This window comes from Schistocerca americana, chromosome 4 (assembly GCF_021461395.2).
Source record: "Schistocerca americana isolate TAMUIC-IGC-003095 chromosome 4, iqSchAmer2.1, whole genome shotgun sequence".
In the NCBI taxonomy this organism is placed as follows: domain Eukaryota; kingdom Metazoa; phylum Arthropoda; class Insecta; order Orthoptera; family Acrididae; genus Schistocerca; species Schistocerca americana.
The window spans coordinates 745,962,197-745,985,122 of NC_060122.1; the positions used below are offsets into that span (position 1 = coordinate 745,962,197).

Sequence of the window (22,926 nt, forward strand, 5' to 3'; positions counted from 1 at the left end):
TATTGACCATCTTGTCTCATAGTGGGATAAATGTATTAACAGTTCCGGCGATTTTTTGTAAATGATGAGCAGTTTAATTATTTTTTCCATGTACATCGTTTCCATTTGACTGCCCGTTACACATGTTGTTAGAGGTATAAGTACAGATATTTTTACTCGTGACTGAGAAAAGTGTACTGAAGAACACTACATCAGTGTTTACTTCGTTTGCAGTCTAATAATCACAGCTATTAGGAGTAGTATTTTTCTTGGTTGGTTAGTACCCCCAAGTACATGTGCATAGACCAAACATTAACGCATATTTTCTCCTGGCAAGTCGATCAGATGTTCAAATGCGGACACATGGAACCAAAACGATTAGCCTGTAGCGACAGGGGTGGTTCAGTTGTAATGAGTGGAGCAGTTACGACCGTCCAGATAAATCAGGTACGGTGATGCGAAATGTTCGCGGGAAGAATGGTGGAGACAGAAAAAAATTACAAATTCACTGAAGTGGGTACATATTAAAGTATCAATTATGACAATCTCTGCCCTTATACTCGTAATACCCTGTACATAGAAATTCCTCCTTAAACACAATGTACAATCTTTGAAAATGGAGTTTTGAACTCGACACACGTTGCGCTAAAAGAGGAAGGTATAATAGATTTACTGAAGTCAGCTTATTGATTACAAGGTACAGGGTGTATCAAAAAAGAAACATCCGATAAACATATACAGTTAATTTTGTTTTTTGATGGATGGAAAGCTCAAAAAGATTTTTTATGCTTATTTTTTCATAGGTGTTCAATATACCCCTGCTGAGATGCGCAGCATATATCAGTGTTTCAGCTGCCGAGAATTATTCCGGGTTGTATGGTCATGGTCCATGGAACTGCTCTATCCCTGACGGTATCTTGTATACATGTGGTTGAGTCTACATTGGAACTAGAAAGAGCAGTGTGAATACACGGCTGAAGGAACATAAAAGTGTTTGTCGACTAGGGAAAACAGACAAGTCAGCCGTGGCGGAACATGCTCTTCAGTCGGGTGATAACGTAGTGTAATTTTCGGAAACTGATGTCTTATGTACTATGACGAACTATTATCCACGGCTATAAAAGGAAGCCATCGAAATATATAAACATGGGGATAATTTTAACAGAAAAGAAGAAGCATTGAAACTCAGCGGTGTATGGACTGTGGCGCTACAGAATCGATAAGAAGTTTTTATCTTTGACGTACTATGGTCGATAGTTACATTTTATCCTTGACAAGGTTTTTCTCTGCTGTCACGTGAAATCCAGACAACGCCCACTTTCCACGGTATTTAGGCCGTTCTTCGACGTCCGACTCGTTAGTCGGCAAGACTCAGCACAGCCAGGGTCACCTCCGCAGATGTCCAACGTAGCATTGAACGAAACATTAGGGATAGAAGAGTTCCATGAACCACGGCCATACAACCCGGACCAATTCTCGGCAGCTGAAACATCCGGTCGTGAAAGCCTTCGTTTTATGATATGTCAGTGTGGTATTCAAATTGTTTGCACACTGTACCGAGCATGTCTTGAGGTACAGCTTCTACAGCTGGTGTTATGCTATGTCCCAGTTCATTTACTGTTGTCGGTAACGGAGGCACATAAACAGAGTCATTTGTGAACCTCCCACCTCAGCCCCCTCCAAAGAAGTAATCACATACAGTCAGGTCCTGTGACGTTGGAGGTCAGTAATGTAAAGCTGAATCATTTGGCCCAGTGCGACCGATCCATCGTTCAGTAATCCTTTGATTTAAAAACTCCCGCACTTCCAGATGACAGTGTGGCGGTGCCCCATCCTGTTGGTAAATGAAGTCGTTCGAATCAGTCTTCAACTGTGGGGGGGGAAAAAAAAGCTCTCAGCGATATCGTGATTTGTGCTTCCTGTAACAGTGTCTAGGCAAAGAAAAATGGACCGTAAGCCTTTTTCTCGTAAAACTGCAGAAAAGACATTAAATTTTGGAGAGTCTCTATCATGTTGTACAATTTCATGTGGTTGATACCTACCCCGTATTCTCACATTATGACGGTTCACCTTTCCATTTAAATGGAATGTTGCCTCATCGCTAAACACGTGGAAGAAAACTATCGCCCTCCATTATACAGAACTCCACACGTTGTTGTTTGTCACCTTCACGAAGAGCTTTTGTATGGTTTCATGTGTAAACTCGACGCAACAGACGTCAGACGAATATCGGAGCCGCGCGGGATTAGTCGAGCGGTCTAGGGCGAGGCAGTCATGAACTACGCGGCTGGTCCCAGCGGACGTTAGAGCCCTCCCTCGAGCATGGGTGTCTGTGTTTGTCCTTAGGATAATTTAGGTTACGTAGTGTGTAAGCTTAGGGACTTATGACCTTAGCAGTTAAGTCCCATCAGAGTTCACACACGAACATCGGGAGGCATGTTGAGCTGTCGAGCAGCACGGCGTACGGATTTCTGCGGAGTCCTTGTGAAACCATGGCAGATGCGTTCGACGTCTGTGTTAGACACTCAGGGGCGGTGCGGCGATTCGCCTTGGAACAAACAACCTGTTTCTCGGAGTTGTTCAAGCCATCGCCTCTTACTCTTTGCTGTAGTTGGACCCCCACCACACGTAGTACGAAAGTGACGCTGAACAGTTATTACAGACCCGCACTGCGCAAAACGCTTTCTGTTATCCCGACAGCATTTTCGCTAGAACTGAAGTGGGAGCACACTGCTGCTACCCGGTGAGAACCGTGTAAAACTCGAGAGTTTGCTCTTTGCAGCAGTACGTTGTTCACCCACATATCTCAAATTATATAATAGTTACTTTTTTATATTGCATGATTCTTTTTGATACACCCTGTATATTACTAAGCTGTAAGTTAAATCTTGGAAAACCCCCGACGAAGTGTTTGTTGAAAAGGTTGTCGTTGTGCAAAGTTCAAGCACGCGCTAGTTACAGTGTGTCCCGAAAAGGACTACCTGATTTCCAAATTAAATATTTCGAAAACAAAGATCTATAGAAGAATGCAGTAAACTGTATGTTTATTGTGAAAGCTGTAAGAAGTTTATACAGCAGTTTGAAATAATAGTTACGAAAGCTGCTAACAGATGGCGCTTTAATCACCATACGTAATGCCTAGTATAAATAGTGATCCGAAGCCCAGAGCGATCAGTTCCACTATTGAAACGTTAAAGGAGGTTAGCGTACCGAAGGAAGAGATTAAAACCATGTACTCCATTGAACAACGTGTTTTCCTGGTGCTAGAGTACCACAGGTTAGAAGAGAGTCCTACGGCAACAAGGCGAAGTTTTCAAGCACGATTTAATGTTCCAAAAGGACCCGATGCGAAAACCATTCGTGCGCTCTTCGCAAAATTTCAACCAACAGGCAGCGTAACTGATGATCCAGTGGGGCATGTTGGCCGCAAGCAAACCGCAGTTACGCCTGAAAATATCACCACAGTTTCTGGAATTATTCAGTGAAATCCAATGTCATCCGTCCGTAGAATTGCATCTGAGACTGGTTTGAAGCGTTCCAGCACGCAGAAAATACCGAGAAAGAGTCTACACATGTTTCCATTCAAAATTCAAACGCACCAGGCCATACCCGTACGAGCTGTGCAACAAAGGGTTGCCTTTGCTAATCAGATGCTCACAATGATTTATAGTGCAGGATTTGATGTTGGCTGCATCTGGTTCACAGATGAAGCACACTTCCACCTGAATGGATACGTGAATAAGCAGAACTGGCGATTTTGGGGTTCCGAAAAGCCATAGTGGTGTGAAGCGAAACCCCTGTATTCTCCTAAAGTTACTGTGTGGGCTGCAGTGTGCAGCAGAGGCATTATTTGCCCTTTTTTCATTCGAGAAACGGTCACTCGTGCACGTTACGTTGCAATTTTGGAACAATTTGTCGCCACACAGCAAGCGTTAGAGGATCGACCAGGTACTGAATGGTTAATGCAAGATGGAGCCAGACCACTTCGGACCGAACAAGTGTTTCGCTTTCTTGAGGAATACTTCGGGAATCGAGTCATTGCTTTGGAATATCCCAAATTTACTGGTGCAGGTATGGATTGGCCTCCATATTCGACGGATTTGACTCTCTGACTTTTTTTGTGGGGCACAGTGAAAGTCATGGTCTGCCCGAAGCATCCTGCCACGCTGGACGAGCTTGAAGCGGCGATCTCTGTGGCATCCATTTCGGTTGAAACACTACGAAATGTAGTGGCGAATTTCATTCTTCGTTTGCGCCACCTCTGTAGTGCCAATGGTGAACAATTTGAAAACATTGTGATGTGATTGTTTGCAAAGATTATTTTCATACGATTATTTCACTTATGTATGCTGATATGAGCTGTACAGCGTACAGCGTCGTCTGTTAGCAGCTTTTGTAGCTATTATTTCTGACAAACTTATAAACTTCTTACAGCTTTCACAATAAACATACCGTTTACTGCATTCCTCTATCATCTTCGTTTTCGAGATATTTAATTTTGAAATCAGGGAGCCCTTTTCTGGACACCCTGTACTAAGTTTTTCATTGTACGACGTAGCTGACTCGCCTCTGTTCCAGCCAATCAGCACACAGTGTACTGAAACCGGCACGCTCCCGTCTGTCCGCAGCGTGGACGCCCGCGAGCGCGACTTCTCGCAGGCGGAGCGCTGGTCCAACGAGACGGTGTTCGGCAGCCGCGCCTACTTCGTCACCGACCGGCCACCCGCAGCACTCGCCGTGGAGAGCGTGCGGCCGCGAGACCAGGCCACCTACCGCTGCCGCGTCGACTTCCGCTTCGCGCAGACGCGCAACTCTAAGGTCAACTTCACGGTCATAGGTGAGTGCCACCACGTCCGCGATCGCAGCTTCTGAGTGCAGCGCGCCGGCTAGAACAGTGGAGTCGAATAAACACTGAACAAATTCGCAGGTTTCAATCACCGTTCTAGCTGAAGATAATATCCTTTGTTACGTGAGGTAATGAGTTTTAACTTTAATAAAAATGACTAAAATGTTGGTTGCTGAAAAAATCTCGTAGTTGTTTTTGAAAGTTTTTTATCCCACATCTACAACATGTCTCGGTCCCAGCCCTCGACTGGTGACTTGTCGGTAATAAAAATTTGGGATTACTAACTTTTCCATAATACAAAAGCAAGTATGCATAACTAAGAGGTTCAAAACTGCACAAAAATAATAAAAAATCGAAGATGTACGTACCATACGCAATTTCTGATGTAAGGAATTATTATTATTATTATTGTTATTATTATTATGCATCAGATTGAGAAGGGGAAGCAACATATACTTACGTGGCTCCCTTTCCCGTTTAGAAAGTGTCGCGTACCATTGTGGAACAGCGAGGCTTTGTGCGAGTGAGGTGCGATTTGAGAAGTGAAGTTTGTTATGAAATTCCCGGATGTCACCCGCACTGAAAATGTACCTAAGGGCCAGTTTAAAATTGAGTTTGAAGAATATTACAAGGGGGAGTATAAGTACAATGTTAACGTCAGCCTCGACTGTTCTGTCCACATAATGACACGTCGGACAAGGTTGGCACTGTCAAAAAAAAAAAAAAAAAAAAAAAAAAAAAAAAAAAAAAAAAAAAAAAAAAAAAAAAAAAAAAACTTGGCACATAGAAAGTAAGTGGTTAAGGTTGTCCAGCTACCAAAGCAAACACAAATTTAGAGTAATTGACACTATAATTACGAGCTTGGATTTAAAACATATATAACATGTTAACACTTGCGTCAATAACAATGACGTGGTGGTTGGAAAAGTGTTCATTCATTAACCACTCTACGTTTTTCACACATACTAATCTAACATGCAACAAAATAATAGTATATCTCTGTAGATTTAAACAAATTACAAATCTTATAATGACGCCTATGTAATGGTGCATCCGTGTTATACAGGAGATAGAAAGAGAGTGATATCGTCCGGCAGTGGAAGATGGGTTGCGCGCTTTTTTTTTTTTTTGTCATATTCAAATGTCTTCAGAGTCTGTCTTTAATATCGATGTTTCTACATGCGCGATGAATTAGTCTATAGTTTCTTCGGCGCGTCAGTAGCGCTGGATTCATTGCTCCTTGTAAATCGTCAAAATACATCATTACAATGCGTAGTTAAATAATATACAACGCAAATAAATGGCTCTTGGCCTCTGATTACTCAAATCAGTGTTTTATGAGACGAGATGTGGTATTGTGAAAATACAACATTTCAATTTACATAAGCTCAAAAGGCAGCTGTAAATGCCATACATCAAGAAATGCGTGTGGTGTATCAGGTGCAATAACCTTTCATTCGCACAGGCAGAAACCAAATGTACCAGCGCGAGAGCAACAGGTAACACGCAAAGTGGTGTGTTATGCCATGTGGCCGAATCGTCAGTATCATAAGGAAATTTAATAAAAGTCGTATATCAAGATTCCTAATAATTACAGGAGTGTAGCTCAAAGACATAAAATCGTGTAAGGTAACGACAGTAAATACAGTATTACATATGTGGAAATGATAGCATATTAAAAAATAAACTCAGAATTCTGGCAAACGTCAACGAACATTTGGTGTTACAAACAGTGGCTGCAAAGAGCACACAATTTTTTTTCAATGGCAGTTGAAGAAATTATAAAAAATATGAAAAAAACAATCCCTTGTTTCACTGTTTTGCTCATTAACTAGTCGGTCATGGAAGCATCGTCTAAGTACGAAAATTTCTAGATCTTCTAAAATATCCAAACAAACCCCTTTTTTCTCATGGTGAAGAATCTGTAGATTGTTTTCGATGTCACGAAACTGACGGTTACACTGACGTAAATGAGGTGCTAGTACACTGTAACAGCTGGGGTAACCGAGGTCCCTATGTCGTGTTGACTCCTAGTCCGTCCGATATAAACCCTGGCACAGGCTCTACACCTAATCTTATAGACCTCCCCATTGCAAAACTTATTAACAAGCTGCTCTATACTATGGCGTAGGAGCTTCCCCAATTTGTTATAAGCGTTAAAACCTACCTTCATGTTATGATTCTTAAACTCATTACTAATCTTCAGAGAGGGTTGGCCACCATATGTCACAGCAGCATATCCAACTACTTATTCTTTACTCCGGTCCTTCCGTGCGTCTGTGTAACTTTTTGTCGCCCATTTTCCTAATATCACTGTTCTCTAAATGCATTTGCGTTTCCTAACGGTGGTCTGTTGGTCAAGTACAGATTGTTTCAACCTGTGGAACACTGAACGAAATAATGCTTTCTTCTGTGATGGGGGACGACTAGAATTCGCAGCAATAATGTTATATGTTGTTGTGGGCGTACGGAAAATCTCGTATTCTAAACACTGGCCATTCAGACTTATCCTAAAAGTTAAGAGAAATCTCAACTTCAAATTTAAATCACGGTGGAAAACGTTAAAAGTTCTTTTAGCCTCCTGAGTGCCTCGTCTTTACATCCGTTAAAACGACAACTACATCAACACAACGTTTGTCGAGTACAATTTTACTAACCAGCTCATTCAGCTTCGCGAAGAGTTCACGTTGAAGACCGTTTGTAAAAATCTCAGATAGAATGGGGAAAAGGCTTGAGCCCATTGCGAAGCCGTCATTTTCACGAAAATACGCCCTTTAAAGGAAAAATAATCAAACGAAAAAGATTGGGCTACTAGGCCAGTCAGTTCATTTACAAATGATAAACCTGCTTTGTTATGGAAAATAAGATTATTCCGAACCAACTCTAAAGTTTCTGTAGTAGAAACCTCGGAAAAATAAATTTTACGTCACAGTTGTGACTTAGGAAGTCGGGATGAGGGGTACACTTAGCATGGAAGATCAAAGCCCCTAGTACGTCACTCCTTAACACAACTAGCAAGTAAATAATTAACATTTTATTCAAAACAAGCTTTTATAAAACAGATAAGAGGCAATCAACACGTGGCCGTGTTTAAGACAATATCCAAATATGCAATCACAACAACTGACTTAAAAGATGAGCTACGGAGATTTCAATACTTAAGAAACATAAATTACAAACTGAAGGTGATTTTAAAAGGTGGCACAGATCGTTCTTTTAAAGGTAATAATCTGCAACATGAAAGTTATGTACAAAGCACACCAGTTCGTTACGAACCCGAATAACACATGCAGCACAAGTTAATATAATTGATTCACAAGCACTTTAAAACCCCTTTTTTTACATATACATGAAACAGGTTAAATGCCTACGAAACGGGCAGTGACGCCAGGCTGCCCTGGGCAAAAGGTGACTTAACTTAAAATGCCGGAAGCAGCAGACCAGCCGTCCAAAACAACACCTAAACGCCGGGGCCCAACCGGGAGTCACTTCCCATTAGATGACACGTCACAACTTCGGTGCACCTAAGGAGAACGTGGCGCCGCTCCCACACACCCCAACTCGAGGAAAACGAACACAAACAGACCGCAGAAAACACGGAAAACACCAAGCAAACATCAATTAATATAACTTAAGAGATCACAAAACAAAAATATAAACGAAGAACCAATAAATGCTTTCAACAGACGTGACTTAAGTCTTACTCCAATATCACTGCTGTAAAACATTTAAACTAAGTACTGCACACAAATCCAATGCTGAAAATACAGTATCAGACTTTTACAATCTCATAGTTTGCCAAACAATATTTCCACATATGATTAAGGCCGACAATGTGTACAAAGATGAAATGGAAAAAAATTCAAGGTAATACCACGTGATTCAAATGCACAACTTCACAACGATACTAGGAATGGTTCACTTTACTTTCGTTGCATAGATCTGCATGTAGCTTCAAATTGTGTAAGCTTCGTATGCAGAAAATTACAACTAGACTATGACCTAATGTCTTCAATACTTTACAGTTACTACATCGTTTGGGAACACTGATTTTTAAAGGAAGTAGTGACTGCTGGACTTCATGCCGTCACACACCTTGCCGGCTGCTCTTACTTCAGCAACACGTACATTAGGGCAACCAACCAACAGGTACACTCGCTGCAACGCAAATCGTTCAACGAAACGAAGTCACCAAAATCACTTACATCTTCGATGGAGAGCGTTGTTCGAGATGTTCTCGAGGGATGGGTCTCTCCGAGAAAACAGGCGCCAAAGCAATGCGACGAACAGCGCCCGGGACTGACATCAGGCATTTCCACCACTAACTCGCGACCGTCTTGCAAGGTAGACCGGCCGCGCCGATGCTGGCCCTGCCTGGGTGTTTTCCTCCTTCGTCCCCGAGAGCTCCTTCCGCCTCGTGGCGAGTCCGACCCCCACTGCCGCGACCGCAGAAACAGGCCCCAGATCACAACAGGGGCAAAGATCGTAGTACAGCCGAGTAATCGATAGTGACGTCCCAAAGAGTTGGTGAGCCAGAAAAGGCGCACCACGACTCAAAAGTGCCTTTGTTTTCTTGTTAGTGTGCGCCTGCTACACATTAGTACTGTCACTGTACCGCAGCACTCCGCTAGTGGATTGAAAAAAAAAATGTTCAAATGTGTGTGAAATCTTATAGGGGATTGAAACAAATAATTCACAGCCCACCAACAGGCTGGGTTATCGTGTGGTATTTCATTCTCGGCAACACCAGTAACCGCCATTTTGCTTTGGGTCTTCTGGAGACGCGCTGCCATAGTGTGGCATAGGAATTTCAGTGTCTACCACGACTGCCGACGAACAAAATTTTAATTTTCGAAGTGATGATTAAAACCACACGAATATCGGGACCCTGAACGCTTGTAGATTCCTGAAGACAATCCCAACAGAAGGTCTCGAAACGTGCTGGGGCGTGCTGGAAAATAATATGTTGCATTTCAGCCTTCTCTGGATTTATCATTACCGGTTGCTTCGAGACGTACCGAAAGTCCCTGTTCTCGATCTGGTGTGATCAATTTAACCAAAACTTGTAGTAGTAACCTACTATGAATTGCTAGATCCCCATCGTTTACTTCACGGAATTCCAAGTAATATAAGCACCGATTCATTCAAATGGATCATCAATATCTGATTAATAAGCCACAACTGTCAAGTCCTTATGTTGACGTCATAGACGAATCTACAATGACCAGGATGTAAAAGACACGCGTCAACATGAAGCGCTTAATGCACTGTTAGAAATGTAAAATTATAAACGAATCAGTGAATGGGTTTACGAGATCTACAACAAGTCTCACAAAAAACCAGTGTTATTGTTGGCTGTGACTATCGTAGGTGACTAGCTTTCTTCCACATTCACCTTAGAGAAAATCGACCTTTTTGGTAAAACACTCCGCTTATTTTTTTTTATTTTATTTTACTTTTTTTTCGTGAATCTCTGGCTTCGTTGCCAGTTGAGCACACTAGTGGTACAAGTGACTTGACAGAATGTTGGTAGCACTCTTTCTCAATGTTTGTTGAGCGGTCCCACTTTACCTTTTCCCGATGGTACGTTCTCAGAAATTTCATATTTAATTTAAGGGAGATGTTTGAAAAAAAAAAAACACTCCGTCTATAGGCCAGAAGTGGCCCATCGGGGCCATCCGACCGCCGCGTCATCCGCATTGGAGGACGCGGATAGGAGGGGCGTGGGGTCAGCATACCGCACTCCCGGCCTTTATGATGGTATTCTTGACCGAAGCCGCTACTACTCGGTCAAGTAGCTCCTCAGTTGGCATCACGAAGCTGAGTGCACCCGAAAAATGGCAACAGCACATGGCGGCATGGATAGTGACCCATCCAAGTGCTGGCCACGCCTGACAGCGCTTAACTTCGGTGATTTCACGGGAACCGGTGGATCCACTGCGGCAAGGCCGTTGCCGAAGATGTTTAATAGAAATTAATTTCTCTTTGCCTGTGCTAGTCCGTTTTCCTATGTCCAGCTTGTTTCTTCTGTAGTGTGCATTTTGCTTCTTAGCTATCAGAATTGCTCCACTTCGCCTATTTTGAAGTCTCTACTTTTGATAACTTTATCGCTGACCTCATTACTACTGCTCTTCATTTCTTCTCGCTTCAGTTTTCTCTTTTAGTCCATAGTGTGTATTCGTTAGACATTCAACAGGTGCTGTGAGTCTACTTCACTTTTCATAAGGATAACGACATTAGCGAATTTTATGACTGATATCCTTTCATCCCAGATTTTGATCTCATTTCTTAATATATGGTAACACAATAAATAGAACAAAAAAGAAAAATACATTATATTACATTAATATCTTGACCACTGAAATAGGTATCTTCAGCTGAAAGTAACGCCCTTGACATCTTTATAAAATAAGTTGTGTTAATATATACTAGGTCCTCCAAATTCCTTCTTAAACAGACAAAGTATATTTAATATTGTGTCAATAGCACTTTTAAATGAAATAAATTTGTTTTCTAGTTTGTAAAGCAAATTTTCAAATCATGTTAAAGTTCGGAGGGTTCCCAAACAGGTAGTGAACTCTGCCAAGAGGCCCGCTTCTCCTGGAAACCTCGCACAGCGAGCGCGGCCACAAGAGAAGTAATCAACATTTCCGCATTTTGTTTCGGCGTGCTTTTGGTAGCGCTAAGTTGCGTCTGTGGCCCAGGAAGTTAGCTAATGAGGGCGATGTCGCTGTGATTGCCGGTGAGAGTTTCCGTGCAGCCAATTACGACAAAGTTAGCCCTGGTCTCGTGTGGCGGCACGGCCAGAGATAAACTGCGACTGTGTCCGTTCACCCCTTTCGTGAATTCTGCCACAGAGGCCGTGAATTCGAAGCATGAGGGGAGTGACACAGCTCAGTGTAGCACAGACGTACTCTTTACAGGGCGATATTAAAAATTTATATTGTTCCCTGCTGCATCAGACATTCGGGGCAATTAAGAAACCATACACAGTCTGAAATTTGTGTAATACCGACACATGGCGACGAAAAGTTAGTGAACCATTCATTTTGACTTTGTTCCTATCTGTCAAGATGGAGAAGTTATAGCATGAACTCAGTGACTATTTTAAACTTTCACGCGATCCGTCGAATATATCAGCATTTCAGTTGGAAAACTGCAGACAGCATATATAGGACATACGAATACGTGTCCCAAATCAAATGGCTCTGAGCACTATGCGACTTCACTTCTGAGGTCATCAGTCGCCTAGAACTTAGAACTAATTAAACCTAACTAACCTAAGGACATCACACACATCCATGCCCGAGGCAGGATTCGAACCTGCGGCCGTAGCGGTCGACCGGCTTCAGACTGTAGCGCCTAGAACCGCACGGCCACTTCGGCCGGCACGTGTCCCACTCTGTACTGTTCCACCCGCCGAAATCTGAACCAAACACAATACCGCCACATTTTATCTCAAACAAAATACTTTAAAAAGAGGAGTCACATACACTGGAAAGAAAATACATGGTATAAACAAAGTAACTGCGAAGAAACCATGGGTAACAGAAGAAATACTTCAGTTGATCGATGTAAGAAGTAAGTACAAAAATGTTCAGTGAAATTCAGTAATAAAGAAGCTCTATTTCTTTAGGAATGGGATAAATAGGGAGTTCAGTGGAGCTAAGGCGAAATGGCTCCACGAAAAATGCGAAGAATTCTAAAAAGAAATGATAGTCGGAAGGACTAAATCAGCCTATAGAGAAGTAGAAACAACGCCCGGTGAAATTAAAAGCTAGTATGGTAACGTTAACAGTGCAACGGGAATTCCACTGTTGAATGCAGAGGAGAGAGCAGATAGGTGGAAACAATACATTGAAGGGGAAAAATTTGTCTGATGAGGTGATAGAACAGGAAACACATATCAACATAGAAGAGATATGGGATCCGGTGCCTGAATCAGAATTGAAAACTGTGCAAGACTTAAGATCGATTAAGCCAAAGGAAATAGATAGCATTCTATCAGAATCTCGAAAATCATTAGGGAAACCGCCAACAAAACGACTATTCCAGTTCATGTGTATAATTTATGAGTCTGGCGATATATTATCTGACTTTCAGAAGAAAATCAACCACATAATTCCGAAGAATGCAAGAGTTGAAAACTGCCAGAATATCGCACAATCAGCTTGACAACCCATGGATTCTAGTTGATGACAAAATTAAAACGCAGATGAATGGAAGAGAAAGTTTAGGCACGGTTGGATGACGATCAGTTTGCCTCTAGGAAAAGTAAAAGCACCAGAGTGGCAATTCTAATGCTGCGGTTCGTCGTGTAAACAAGACTAAAGAAAAATGGAGACACGTACATAGGATTTCCCGACCTGGAAAAAGCATTCGAAAATGTAAAATCGTGCAACATTTTCTAAATTCAGAGAAAAATGGGGTAAGCTGCAGAGAAAGATAGGTAATATACAATACGTGCAATAGCCTAGAGCGAACAATAAGAGTGCAAGGTTGAGAAAGAAGTGCTAGGATTATATGTCGTGAAGGAAAGGATGGAGTCTCTCGCCGCTGCTGTTCAAGCTGTATTTCGAAGAAGCTATGACGGAAATAAAACGAAGACTGAAGAGTGGGATTAAAATATAAGGTGAAAGGATATCACTTCTAAGATTCGTTGATGACATTGCTATTCTGAATGAAAGTGAAGGAGAATTACAGGATCTGTTGAATAGTGTGAACAGTCTAATGAGTACAGAATATGGACTGAGAGTAAATCGAAGAAAGATGAGAGTAATGAGAAGTACCACAAACGAGAACAGAGAAGAACTTAACGTCAGAATAGGTGATCACGATATCGATGAAGTGAAGGAATTCCGCTACCTAGGCAGCAAAATAGCCCCTGACGAACTGAGCAAGTGGATAGGTAATATACAACATGGACAAGAGACAAGAGGGAATAACAATAGTAGAAAACCAAGAACGACATACTCTGGTTAAAAAGGGTGTAAGACGCATGTGTAACCTTTTGCCCTTACTGTTTAATCCAAAACACGAATAATCAATGACACAAATGAAAGGAAGATTAAAGAACGGAATTAAAATTCAAGGTGAAAGAAAATCAATGCTAAGAATCGCTAATGGCGCTGCTACCCTCATTGAAACTGAAGAAGAATGACAGGATCCACTGAATGGAACGAACAGTCTAAAGAGTACAGAATATGGACAGAAAATAAATGGAAGGAAGATGAAAGTAATGTAATCAGCGAAAACTTAACATCAGGATTGGTGATCACGAAGTAGATGTAGTTAAGGAACTCAGCTAACTCTGGAGCAAAGTAACCTATGAAGTACGGAGCATGGAGGACAAAAAGCAGATTTGCACTGGCAAAAATCGCTTTAGTAGGCAAGAGAAATCTACTACTATTGAACACAAATTTCAATTTGAGTAGATATTTCTGAGAATACATGAGGATATAGGTTTGGAGTACAGCACTGTATGGTACTGAAACATGGACTGTGGGAAAACCGGAAAAGAAGAGAATCGAATCATTCGAGATATGGTGCTACGGAAGGATGTTGAAAATCGTGTGGACTGATAAGGTAAGTAGTGAGGAGTTTGGAATATATGGGAAACACTGAGAAGAAAAAGGGACAGTGTGGTACGACATCTGTTAAGACTTTATGGTGGGTTAAAATTGTAGAGGAAAATTGAAATACATCGAGCAAAGCAAATATAAAGTAACCAAATGTTCAAGAACAGCAGAGGCCCAGTAAACTATCCTTGAGGAACATCCAAAAAAAAAAAAAAAAAAAAAAAAAAAAAAACCGGTTCAAATGGCTCTGAGCACTATGGGACTTAACATCTGAGGTCATCAGTCCCCTATAAGTTAGAACTACTTAAACCTAACTAACCTAAGGACATCACACACATCCATGCCCGAGGCAGGATTCGAACCTGCGACCGTAGCGGTCGCGTGGTTCCAGACAGAAGCGCCTAGAACCGCTCGGCCACACTGGCCTGCGAGGAACATCAGATATTACTGGATATTGTTGCTGTTTTTCTCGACGACCTCCCGTTAGCTACTCTGAACTTCGACCTTTCTTACAGGAAATCACAAGGTCAGTCGCAAACAGAGGCGATGCTCCGTAGGCACTCAGTTTGATTACAAGTCGCTTTTGAGGAACAGTGTAAGCAGCCTTCTGAAAATCTAAAAATATGGAATCAATTTGACATTCCTTGCCAATAGCCCTCATTAATTCATGAGAATCTGAGAATGAACAGCTAGTTGAGTTTCACGAGGAAGATATTTTCTGAATCCATTCTATGTGTCATAGACCATTCTTTACAGTTTATTTCCTAGTATTCTAACGCAGTGTATGTTTCAAAATACTACTGCAAATCGACGTCAGTGTTATGGGTCCATAATTCATCGAATTAGTCGTATTTCCTTTCATAGGTATTGGTGCGACCAGCGGTTCTAGTTTTTTAGGTTCGGATCTTTCGAAGAGCTAGCGGTTGAATATGATAGCTAAGTATACATTTACTGTGTCAGCATTCTATGAAAGGAATCTAAGTGGTATACAATCTGGACGAGTGGCCGCGCCTGCCTTTGTTACGTGACGTAAGCTGCTTTGCTACACCGAGGATATCTATGTTACTGATGTTGGCTGTTGTTTTTGATTCGAATTCTATAATATTTACATCGTCTTCACTGGTGAAGTAATTCTGAAGATCGCCGGCCGCGGTGGTCTCGCGGTTCTAGGCGCGCAGTCCGGAACCGTGCGGCTGCTACGGTCGCAGGTTCGAATCCTGCCTCGGGCATGGATGTGTGTGATGTCCTTAGGTTAGTTAGGTTTAAGTAGTTCTAAGTTCTAGGGGACTAATGACCACAGCAGTTGAGTCCCATAGTGCTCAGAGCCATTTGCACCATTTGAGCCAATTCTGAAGATCCATGTTTAGTTAACTCTGTTTTAGTGGCACTCTCGTTGGTGACACTACCATTGCTGTCGTGGACTGAAGATATACATTGCATCTTGCTGCTGGTGTACTTGACATACGAGCAGAAACCCTTTGGAACTTCTGCCAAATTTAGAGCCGGAGTTTTGTTGTGGAAACTATTAAAAGCATCTCGCAGTGATGATCGCTCTGAATTTAGGGCTTCTGCGAAACTTTGTCAGTTTTAGGGATGTTGGGTTCTTTTAAATTTGACGTGCTTTTTTCGTTGTTTATGCAACTGGCTAAAGGTTCAGCTTTGAGGGTTGGGTTGTTTCTGGGAGGAGACCAGACAGCGAGGTCATCGGTCTCATCGGATTAGGGAAGGATGGGGAAGGATGTTGGCTGTGCCCTTTCAAAGGAACCATCCCGGCATTTGCCTGGAGCGATTTAGGGAAATCACGGGAAAACCCAAATCAGGATGGCCGGACGTGGGATTGAACCGTCGTCCTCCCGAATGCGAGTCCAGTGTGCTAACCACTGCGCCACCTCGCTCAGTTTCAGCTTTGACTTTGAAGAGTAAAGCTAAGCAATTGATTTTTTTTGTTTCCTTGAAGGCGAATGTCTGCAATTCCGTTAAAATGCCCACTTCACAATAACATAGTACTCTCTTTGAGGGTCCAATATAAAATGTGGCAGGTCATCGATGACGTGTACCATCGCGCAGTAATCTGTTTTCTGGAAACAATGCTGCAACAATCCATGATGAGTTGGTGGAAGTGGAAGAGCGATTTATCGTCATTCGATTTATTGGTCACAGGCTGCATACGCTTTCTTGGTGGTCAAACATTTCCTTATGACGAAGAACGAAATGGGAAACCATATCTTTGTTAATAACTAGGAATCGCCAGAGAACTGGAAGCACCAACGTTCGAAGACTGGCGTGTCACCATCCAAGTGATAACGGAGAAAATGTAAATTAGTCATAGATCATTCTTCAGCTTCCTGGACGACACTTTGAACATGATAAAGATCACCGTCCATCGGTTTAGGCGATTGCTCACACAAATTAAAAATTCCCGTCGAATCAGGGCAATCAAGGCTACAGCTGAAATGTTGAAGCTCTGCCAGGAGTCATACCAGACGATTCTTTTGCCCGCCTAATCACCACGAGCAAATGTATGGTGTACTACTATGAAGACTTAAGACGTGGGGAAGTTTATGCTGTCTTTTTGGGGCTAGTATGTCTGTAAGAGACTATGTTGGTATGGGACCACACTGAACCACACTGCTGAAATCTATTGAGTCTGCGGGAGGTTGTGAAGACAAGGGTCTCAGGAAGCAGTCAAAAAGGGTGCCTTTATGCCATGACAAGAGGACACAGGACACAGTGCACATGCTGCTGCTTACAGCTGTTCCTCCACCTTACTCCGTAATTTCATAACGTATCACACAGCGACTTCTTCCTCGTTCCTCTGAGAAAGGAACCATTCCTTGGCAGGTATTTACAGAGACGGGATACATCCTGAAGAGCTGAAATGCATGTTTCTACAACCAAAGTCTCCTCCAGGTGACCCAGGCAAATAAACCTGAAGACGTCTATCGAGAATCTCAGGATTGACCCTTTTGCCCTATCAAGATTGGTGGAGAACGTAAGGTTAAACCTCAGCCCAACAAAAACGCAAGCGGTACTGGTTGGTCTTTCTAGGCTAATTAGCGCGGAATATTAGGAATCCCTGCAATCTCTAATTCTAAATGGGACAATTATCAACTTCTCTCCTTCAGCTAAGAGAGTAGGAGTAATAGCGGTTGAAAATCTAAATTGTACCGAGCACGTAAATGCACTGTGCAAGAAGGCGTCAGCATCTCTCCACACCAGACAAAACTACAAGAAGCGTTTCCCTCTTGACCTGAAATAGGAACTTATACAAAATTATTGATTATGGTGACGTTACCCTGCAAGTCCTTCCTCAAGAAAACTCACGGTGCCTGAAACTAGTTATAAATGCCTGTATTAGATATATCTGTGATTAGATTTTTTCATCATATTTCACCATCATATGCACAGCTATCCTGCCAAATGTGGAGACGAGGGCAGAGATTTTCATACCATCTGTCCTCTCTACTGTCTTATGAACATACACTCTACTTCATATCTCTCCTCGACTGTAACGTTCTTGTCTGGACAAAATGCCCGGAATACCCGTCCCATCAGAGTAAAATCCCTTGTGTCCCAGTCCGTCATTTAGCCACTTTCTCGAAGTCCTTCTCAGCAATTGGAACTCGTCTCGGGAGAAGAGAACTGAACAACATCTCTAGCTTCAGTTAATGACATATCTACTTATGCAACTATAATGAATGACTAGGCACCCGTCATTCAAGTAAATCCTTCTTTCCAAAGAAATCTCTCTCTTTTCCCACTAATCTTAGCTGGTGTGGTCCATTTAAATTTCCTTTCCTCAGACCTCGCTATATCAGAAAACATCTGTTTTGTACAACTGTGAATTCTTTTTATATCTTTCAATATTATTATTTATATTTTATCATTGCCAGTGGGAGCTGCAAGAGTAGTAGAAATACTGCTATTATTAACTTTATTACTTCATAGTCATTATTTACTCACATTTTCTCTATAGAATCTCAAATCATCTTAAAATCTGTCTGTAAAAAAACATACTCTATGTGTGAAACCCTGATCGGAAAAGGACAAAGCTGAAAGCTGTAAAAGAAAGAGAGAAGCTTTTCCAATTTACCGTTGTTCTGCTGACAACGAGAAATATCCAACAAGACCACTTTTGTTATATTTTCTCTATCTGCTTAATTTATCAAGTTACCTCATTAAAATAATTGTTGGAAATGGTTTCCTCCAGATCTATGTCAATAGCAACACCTTACAGTATTATATTAATTATGCGTGTAACCTATTTATTGTGGTACCTTCACTATCGAGCGTGAAGTGATCAGCGTGAAAACGATATTTAATTTACAACTGCTGCTGGCTGGATACACAGTGTGTAACGCTGGCTAATTTGTCGCAGAAATTATCGTAACTTTGACGAAAGTTGCTGCAAAGAATTTTATTATAAGGTCCTATACAATCTCGATACATACAATTCACTTCAGAACTGTGTTAATATCAGTCACTATCAATACATTTAGTGTGAGCCACAGTGTTCCATATCACAATTTTACAATTTTTTTTCATTTTTAGCACTATTAAAGAGCACTGTATGTTTCCCGTTCGTATTTTTCCTATTCGTATCTCAATGGTATCCACATTCAACTTTACTGTTACGCTGTTATAATTTTCTGTATAGACCCACAGCTTCTAGTCTCGTATTTGTTACGTGATTAACGTAGGACGGAGTGCTATTCATGTGCTGATTACGGTACTTTTGAAGGTTTTTTCATGAATCGTTTGTAGTAGTATGTTCGGTGATTAACGCGGGAGATAGTGCCTTTCATATGATGATTAAGGTGCTATGGAAACTTCCTATGACTAATTTGCTGCGCAGTTCTATTAGTCCATTCAGCATTTGTTCCGGGTACTTATGCTAGAAACATATTGTCGAACGAAGTTCTGTCGTAACTGTCCCAACAATCCGTGTGTTGTCTCAACAAGATAACAGGCATCGAAAATCGTCTCAAGAAAATATTCTCTCTAGGTTCTACTATATCTCGTGCACAAAATTATTTATATGTCTCCGCAATACTATCATAAGTGGGGCGGATTTGAACATAAGCTGTGCATAAAGTAGGACCTGCTCTTCCTATCTTTTCAGTGAATATGTACAATAATACCCATTGCACGCATAGTGAATAAAATCTTTACATCTTACTAACGACCATTAATGGTACCCAACTGGTAGAGGTGTCCCACGACATGTTTGGTTTCATAATTTTCGTCCGTCTTTTACTGAACAACTGTTGTGGTTTGCAATCGACCGCGGAAACACCCGCCATTTTTGACACTTTGCTTGAAATGATTAACATAATGATTTCATAAAGGGACATGTTCTTAATTCCTAAATTAGAAGATTTTTGAACTGTCTGAAATATGGGGAGTCCTCTGTAAAAATTTTTGACGTATACAATACTAGCTAAAAGCTGCTGTAAACCATTTTTATTGCAGTTACTTCGTTATCATCTGTGAGACGAAAAATCTGAAAACGGCTTATCTATAAATACCAAGTGATAAATGATGAAGTAGTCGACGCTAGATACAGTAAAACCATTCTATCCAGTCTTTCCTTAGTGGTGAACATATAACACTTTTATCATAACTTAAAGATTTTATGACAATGGCTTCCATTGGTATGGCACGTCAAATTCAGGCAAGTAGCGGCGTAACGACATTACCCTACATATGACGAATGAGGCATTCTCTGTCAAACTGCGCCAGTGATAACAGTCAGAAGAGCTGAAAATTTCTCCCAACAAATATTTGTTTTGAAAAATTCTACACCAGCTGCTGATGGGAAGCGTCTAAAATAGTTTTTATCTACAACCAGAAACTTACATTCATTAAAAAGTTATAGACTCATAGAAATTACAAATTAAACCTAGCACTAACGAATACCCGTCTACGATTTTCCGTGACCAGGTATATATTATGAATTCATACCTCTTACAATGTATAACACAGAAATAACAGTGACTATGTGGTAAAAACCATGATATTTGTTGAGCCGTGCTCCGGCTCGCGCTTGTGCCATTAAACATGTTGGCGTCGTGTGTTCGAATTGTGACGTCTCGTTTTCTTAGTGCGTTCACTGGTGCCACTACATTTGCTCGCTTTGCCTGTCCATGAGTGGCAGCAGCGGCGTTTATCGATAGCGACTACTGTGGTACTATCTTTGGAGCGGCCGCTAGTATTTCCGGGTCGTCATGTGTCGGAGTTCAGTAGGGGACGGAGCAGCAGTGAGGTCCGCACAGCCAGGACTCGCCCGACCGCTGGCGACATACATGCACTGCCCGACGGAAATATGTGGTCGTGAGAGTGCACGACCACGTCAAGGACCGGATTCAGAGAGTTAAAGTTGAATGGATCGTTAAATTCCAGAGGTGCCAACTTCACTTGTGTGTGTGTGTGTGTGTGTGTGTGTGTGTGTGTGTCCTTCCGTCGAAGTGACCTCATGGCAATAGGTTGTCAGTCGATGATTCATTCTGGGACCTTTCCGTGCCTGACTTGAGCGGGAACGACCGTTGGTTGGTCGTTCGGTCGCTTGCCTGAACGAACGACGTGTATCTGGTCTTCCGACCGCTTCTGGGTTCTCTGTGTTTGTGTCGACTTTTAATTGAAGGGCTTATTTTATTAGTGGTACAAGTCCATTTTTTTCATTCTGAGATACAGAGTCCTAACGTTCAATGAGCACTGAATAATCTGCAGCTGAGATACCAGAAATATTCAAGCATATGGCTTCTTGCTAGAGATGAACTTTTCTGTTTGTTTGGATCATTAATTTCAGGAATATTATAGGCAGAAAAGTCGAGGTAATGGACTTGTACCACTATTGAAATAAGCCCTACAATTCGTCCTTGTTGGTCCACAGTGACTAGTTTTGCGGTATTGTTTTCGCGGATCCGTGTGTACCTAGTGTAGTTTTGAATGAGCAGTCATTTTAACGCTGCGTGCTTATTGCATTCGTGGAGGCAACTTGTTGTGATTACGTCGGATTACTCTTGCGTTTGAACATATTCTCTTGTATAATGTTTGTCTTTTTACGATGTCAGGAGTGTAGTCCGCCCGTTTGCCTGGCGTGGGTTATTTTATCGTGTATTGGGCATCGGACGTTAGGTAGATTATGCGAGAGTGTCGGTCTTGCGTTTAGCTGTGACTGGTTTGAGCTGCCATCCTGTTAAGTGAGTATAACACTGGGCTGCCTGTCTCACCTTACTTACGTTTGAGGGAATTTCCCAGGTCGACCCTTGTAGCACTGTCTGTGGATCACTCCCTTCTTTATTTGATCTGATTGAGTCTATTGTTTAATAAATAATATTTTGTTTAAATTATTCGCATTGCTGGTGGTCTTCAGCCGACAAATAATTTGAATTCTTTCTTAATAAGGCCTTCAACCATCAGTTTAGCTTCTGTTACAGTCAGTTCTTTTTAAAATGATTGTTTTTAAAAAATTAATTCCTTGAATAAACTGTACGTGTTTACTGAGCAACCAACGGTAACTGAGTAAGGGCCATCCATATATCCCTGCATTCCCTAAACCCCATGTTTCATTTACGAATAATGTGCTCTAAACTAAAATTCTGGTGTTTAAACAACGATATTCTTTCGAGGTGGCATTCAGGTAACAGTACAGCTAACCAGAGCATCTTATCTCAGAGGTGACAAGGTGACAAGAGTGTCTACTGTTAATATACTGTTACTGGCTGATCCACCCATCTGTTTTATTGATGGTGTTCAGTTCACATGATCTGTTTGTAAATTATGCACTTTCACCTTCAAACGTTTTTCTAGGAGAATAGCCGAACCGAAACAATGAAGTAAGTGTCTGCTCTATTTTCCACATAGAGCATCCATACGAAATTAACTCTACACTTTTGGCAATTTAATCAGAGCGTTAACGTGTCCACAGCAAATGGAGCGTGAAGTCCCCGAAATTTCGAAAGACCTTTGTACTGGCCGTTGGTTTGACACTCGAGATAGGGATCACCAAACGAACGATACTGACTCGCGGCAGAACAGCGGGCTACACACGCATCGGAGATATGTACACATATCAACAAACCACTGTACAGTACATGATGTCTGTGATACTGTGGCACATTCCATTATCATACGGGGACAGAAGAAAATTGTTGCCTGTATGTCCTAATCTCTGTTACCTTATTTTGAGTCCCTCTTCAAGATATACTAGAAAGAGGGAGGCATTTTTGCAGAGTTTTTCATAAGTACATGTTCACAAAAATTGCCTAACATCATGTGGCAGAATTTGTCACATTTCTTCCAGAATACGACGAAGCTCCCAATTACACCGTCGTTTGTCTACTAAAAGGTAGCTTTGTTCGATGAGTAAAGGACCAACGACCCTTACGCCGCATCAATGCTTGTTTACTGTCGCAGCAGACGAGTACATGAGGATAAGGCCTGTCGTGATCGCAGCGCCGGCAGTGCTAAGTCAATTATGTCCATTTTGACTTCAGTGGTTATGGTCGAAAGCTAGAGGTA

At 41.7% G+C, this 22,926-nt stretch overlaps 1 protein-coding gene across 1 annotated transcript in view; it reads left to right on the top strand.

The window, feature by feature from the left end:
• The window catches only part of LOC124613770 (hemicentin-2-like), a 653,652-nt gene that overhangs the window by 268,095 nt on the left and 362,631 nt on the right, over positions 1-22,926 (top strand). Inside the window, exon 3 of the mRNA XM_047142487.1 lies at positions 4,608-4,816. Within this exon, the coding sequence (XP_046998443.1) occupies positions 4,608-4,816 (209 nt within the window). The remainder of the gene's footprint in view (positions 1-4,607; positions 4,817-22,926) is intronic.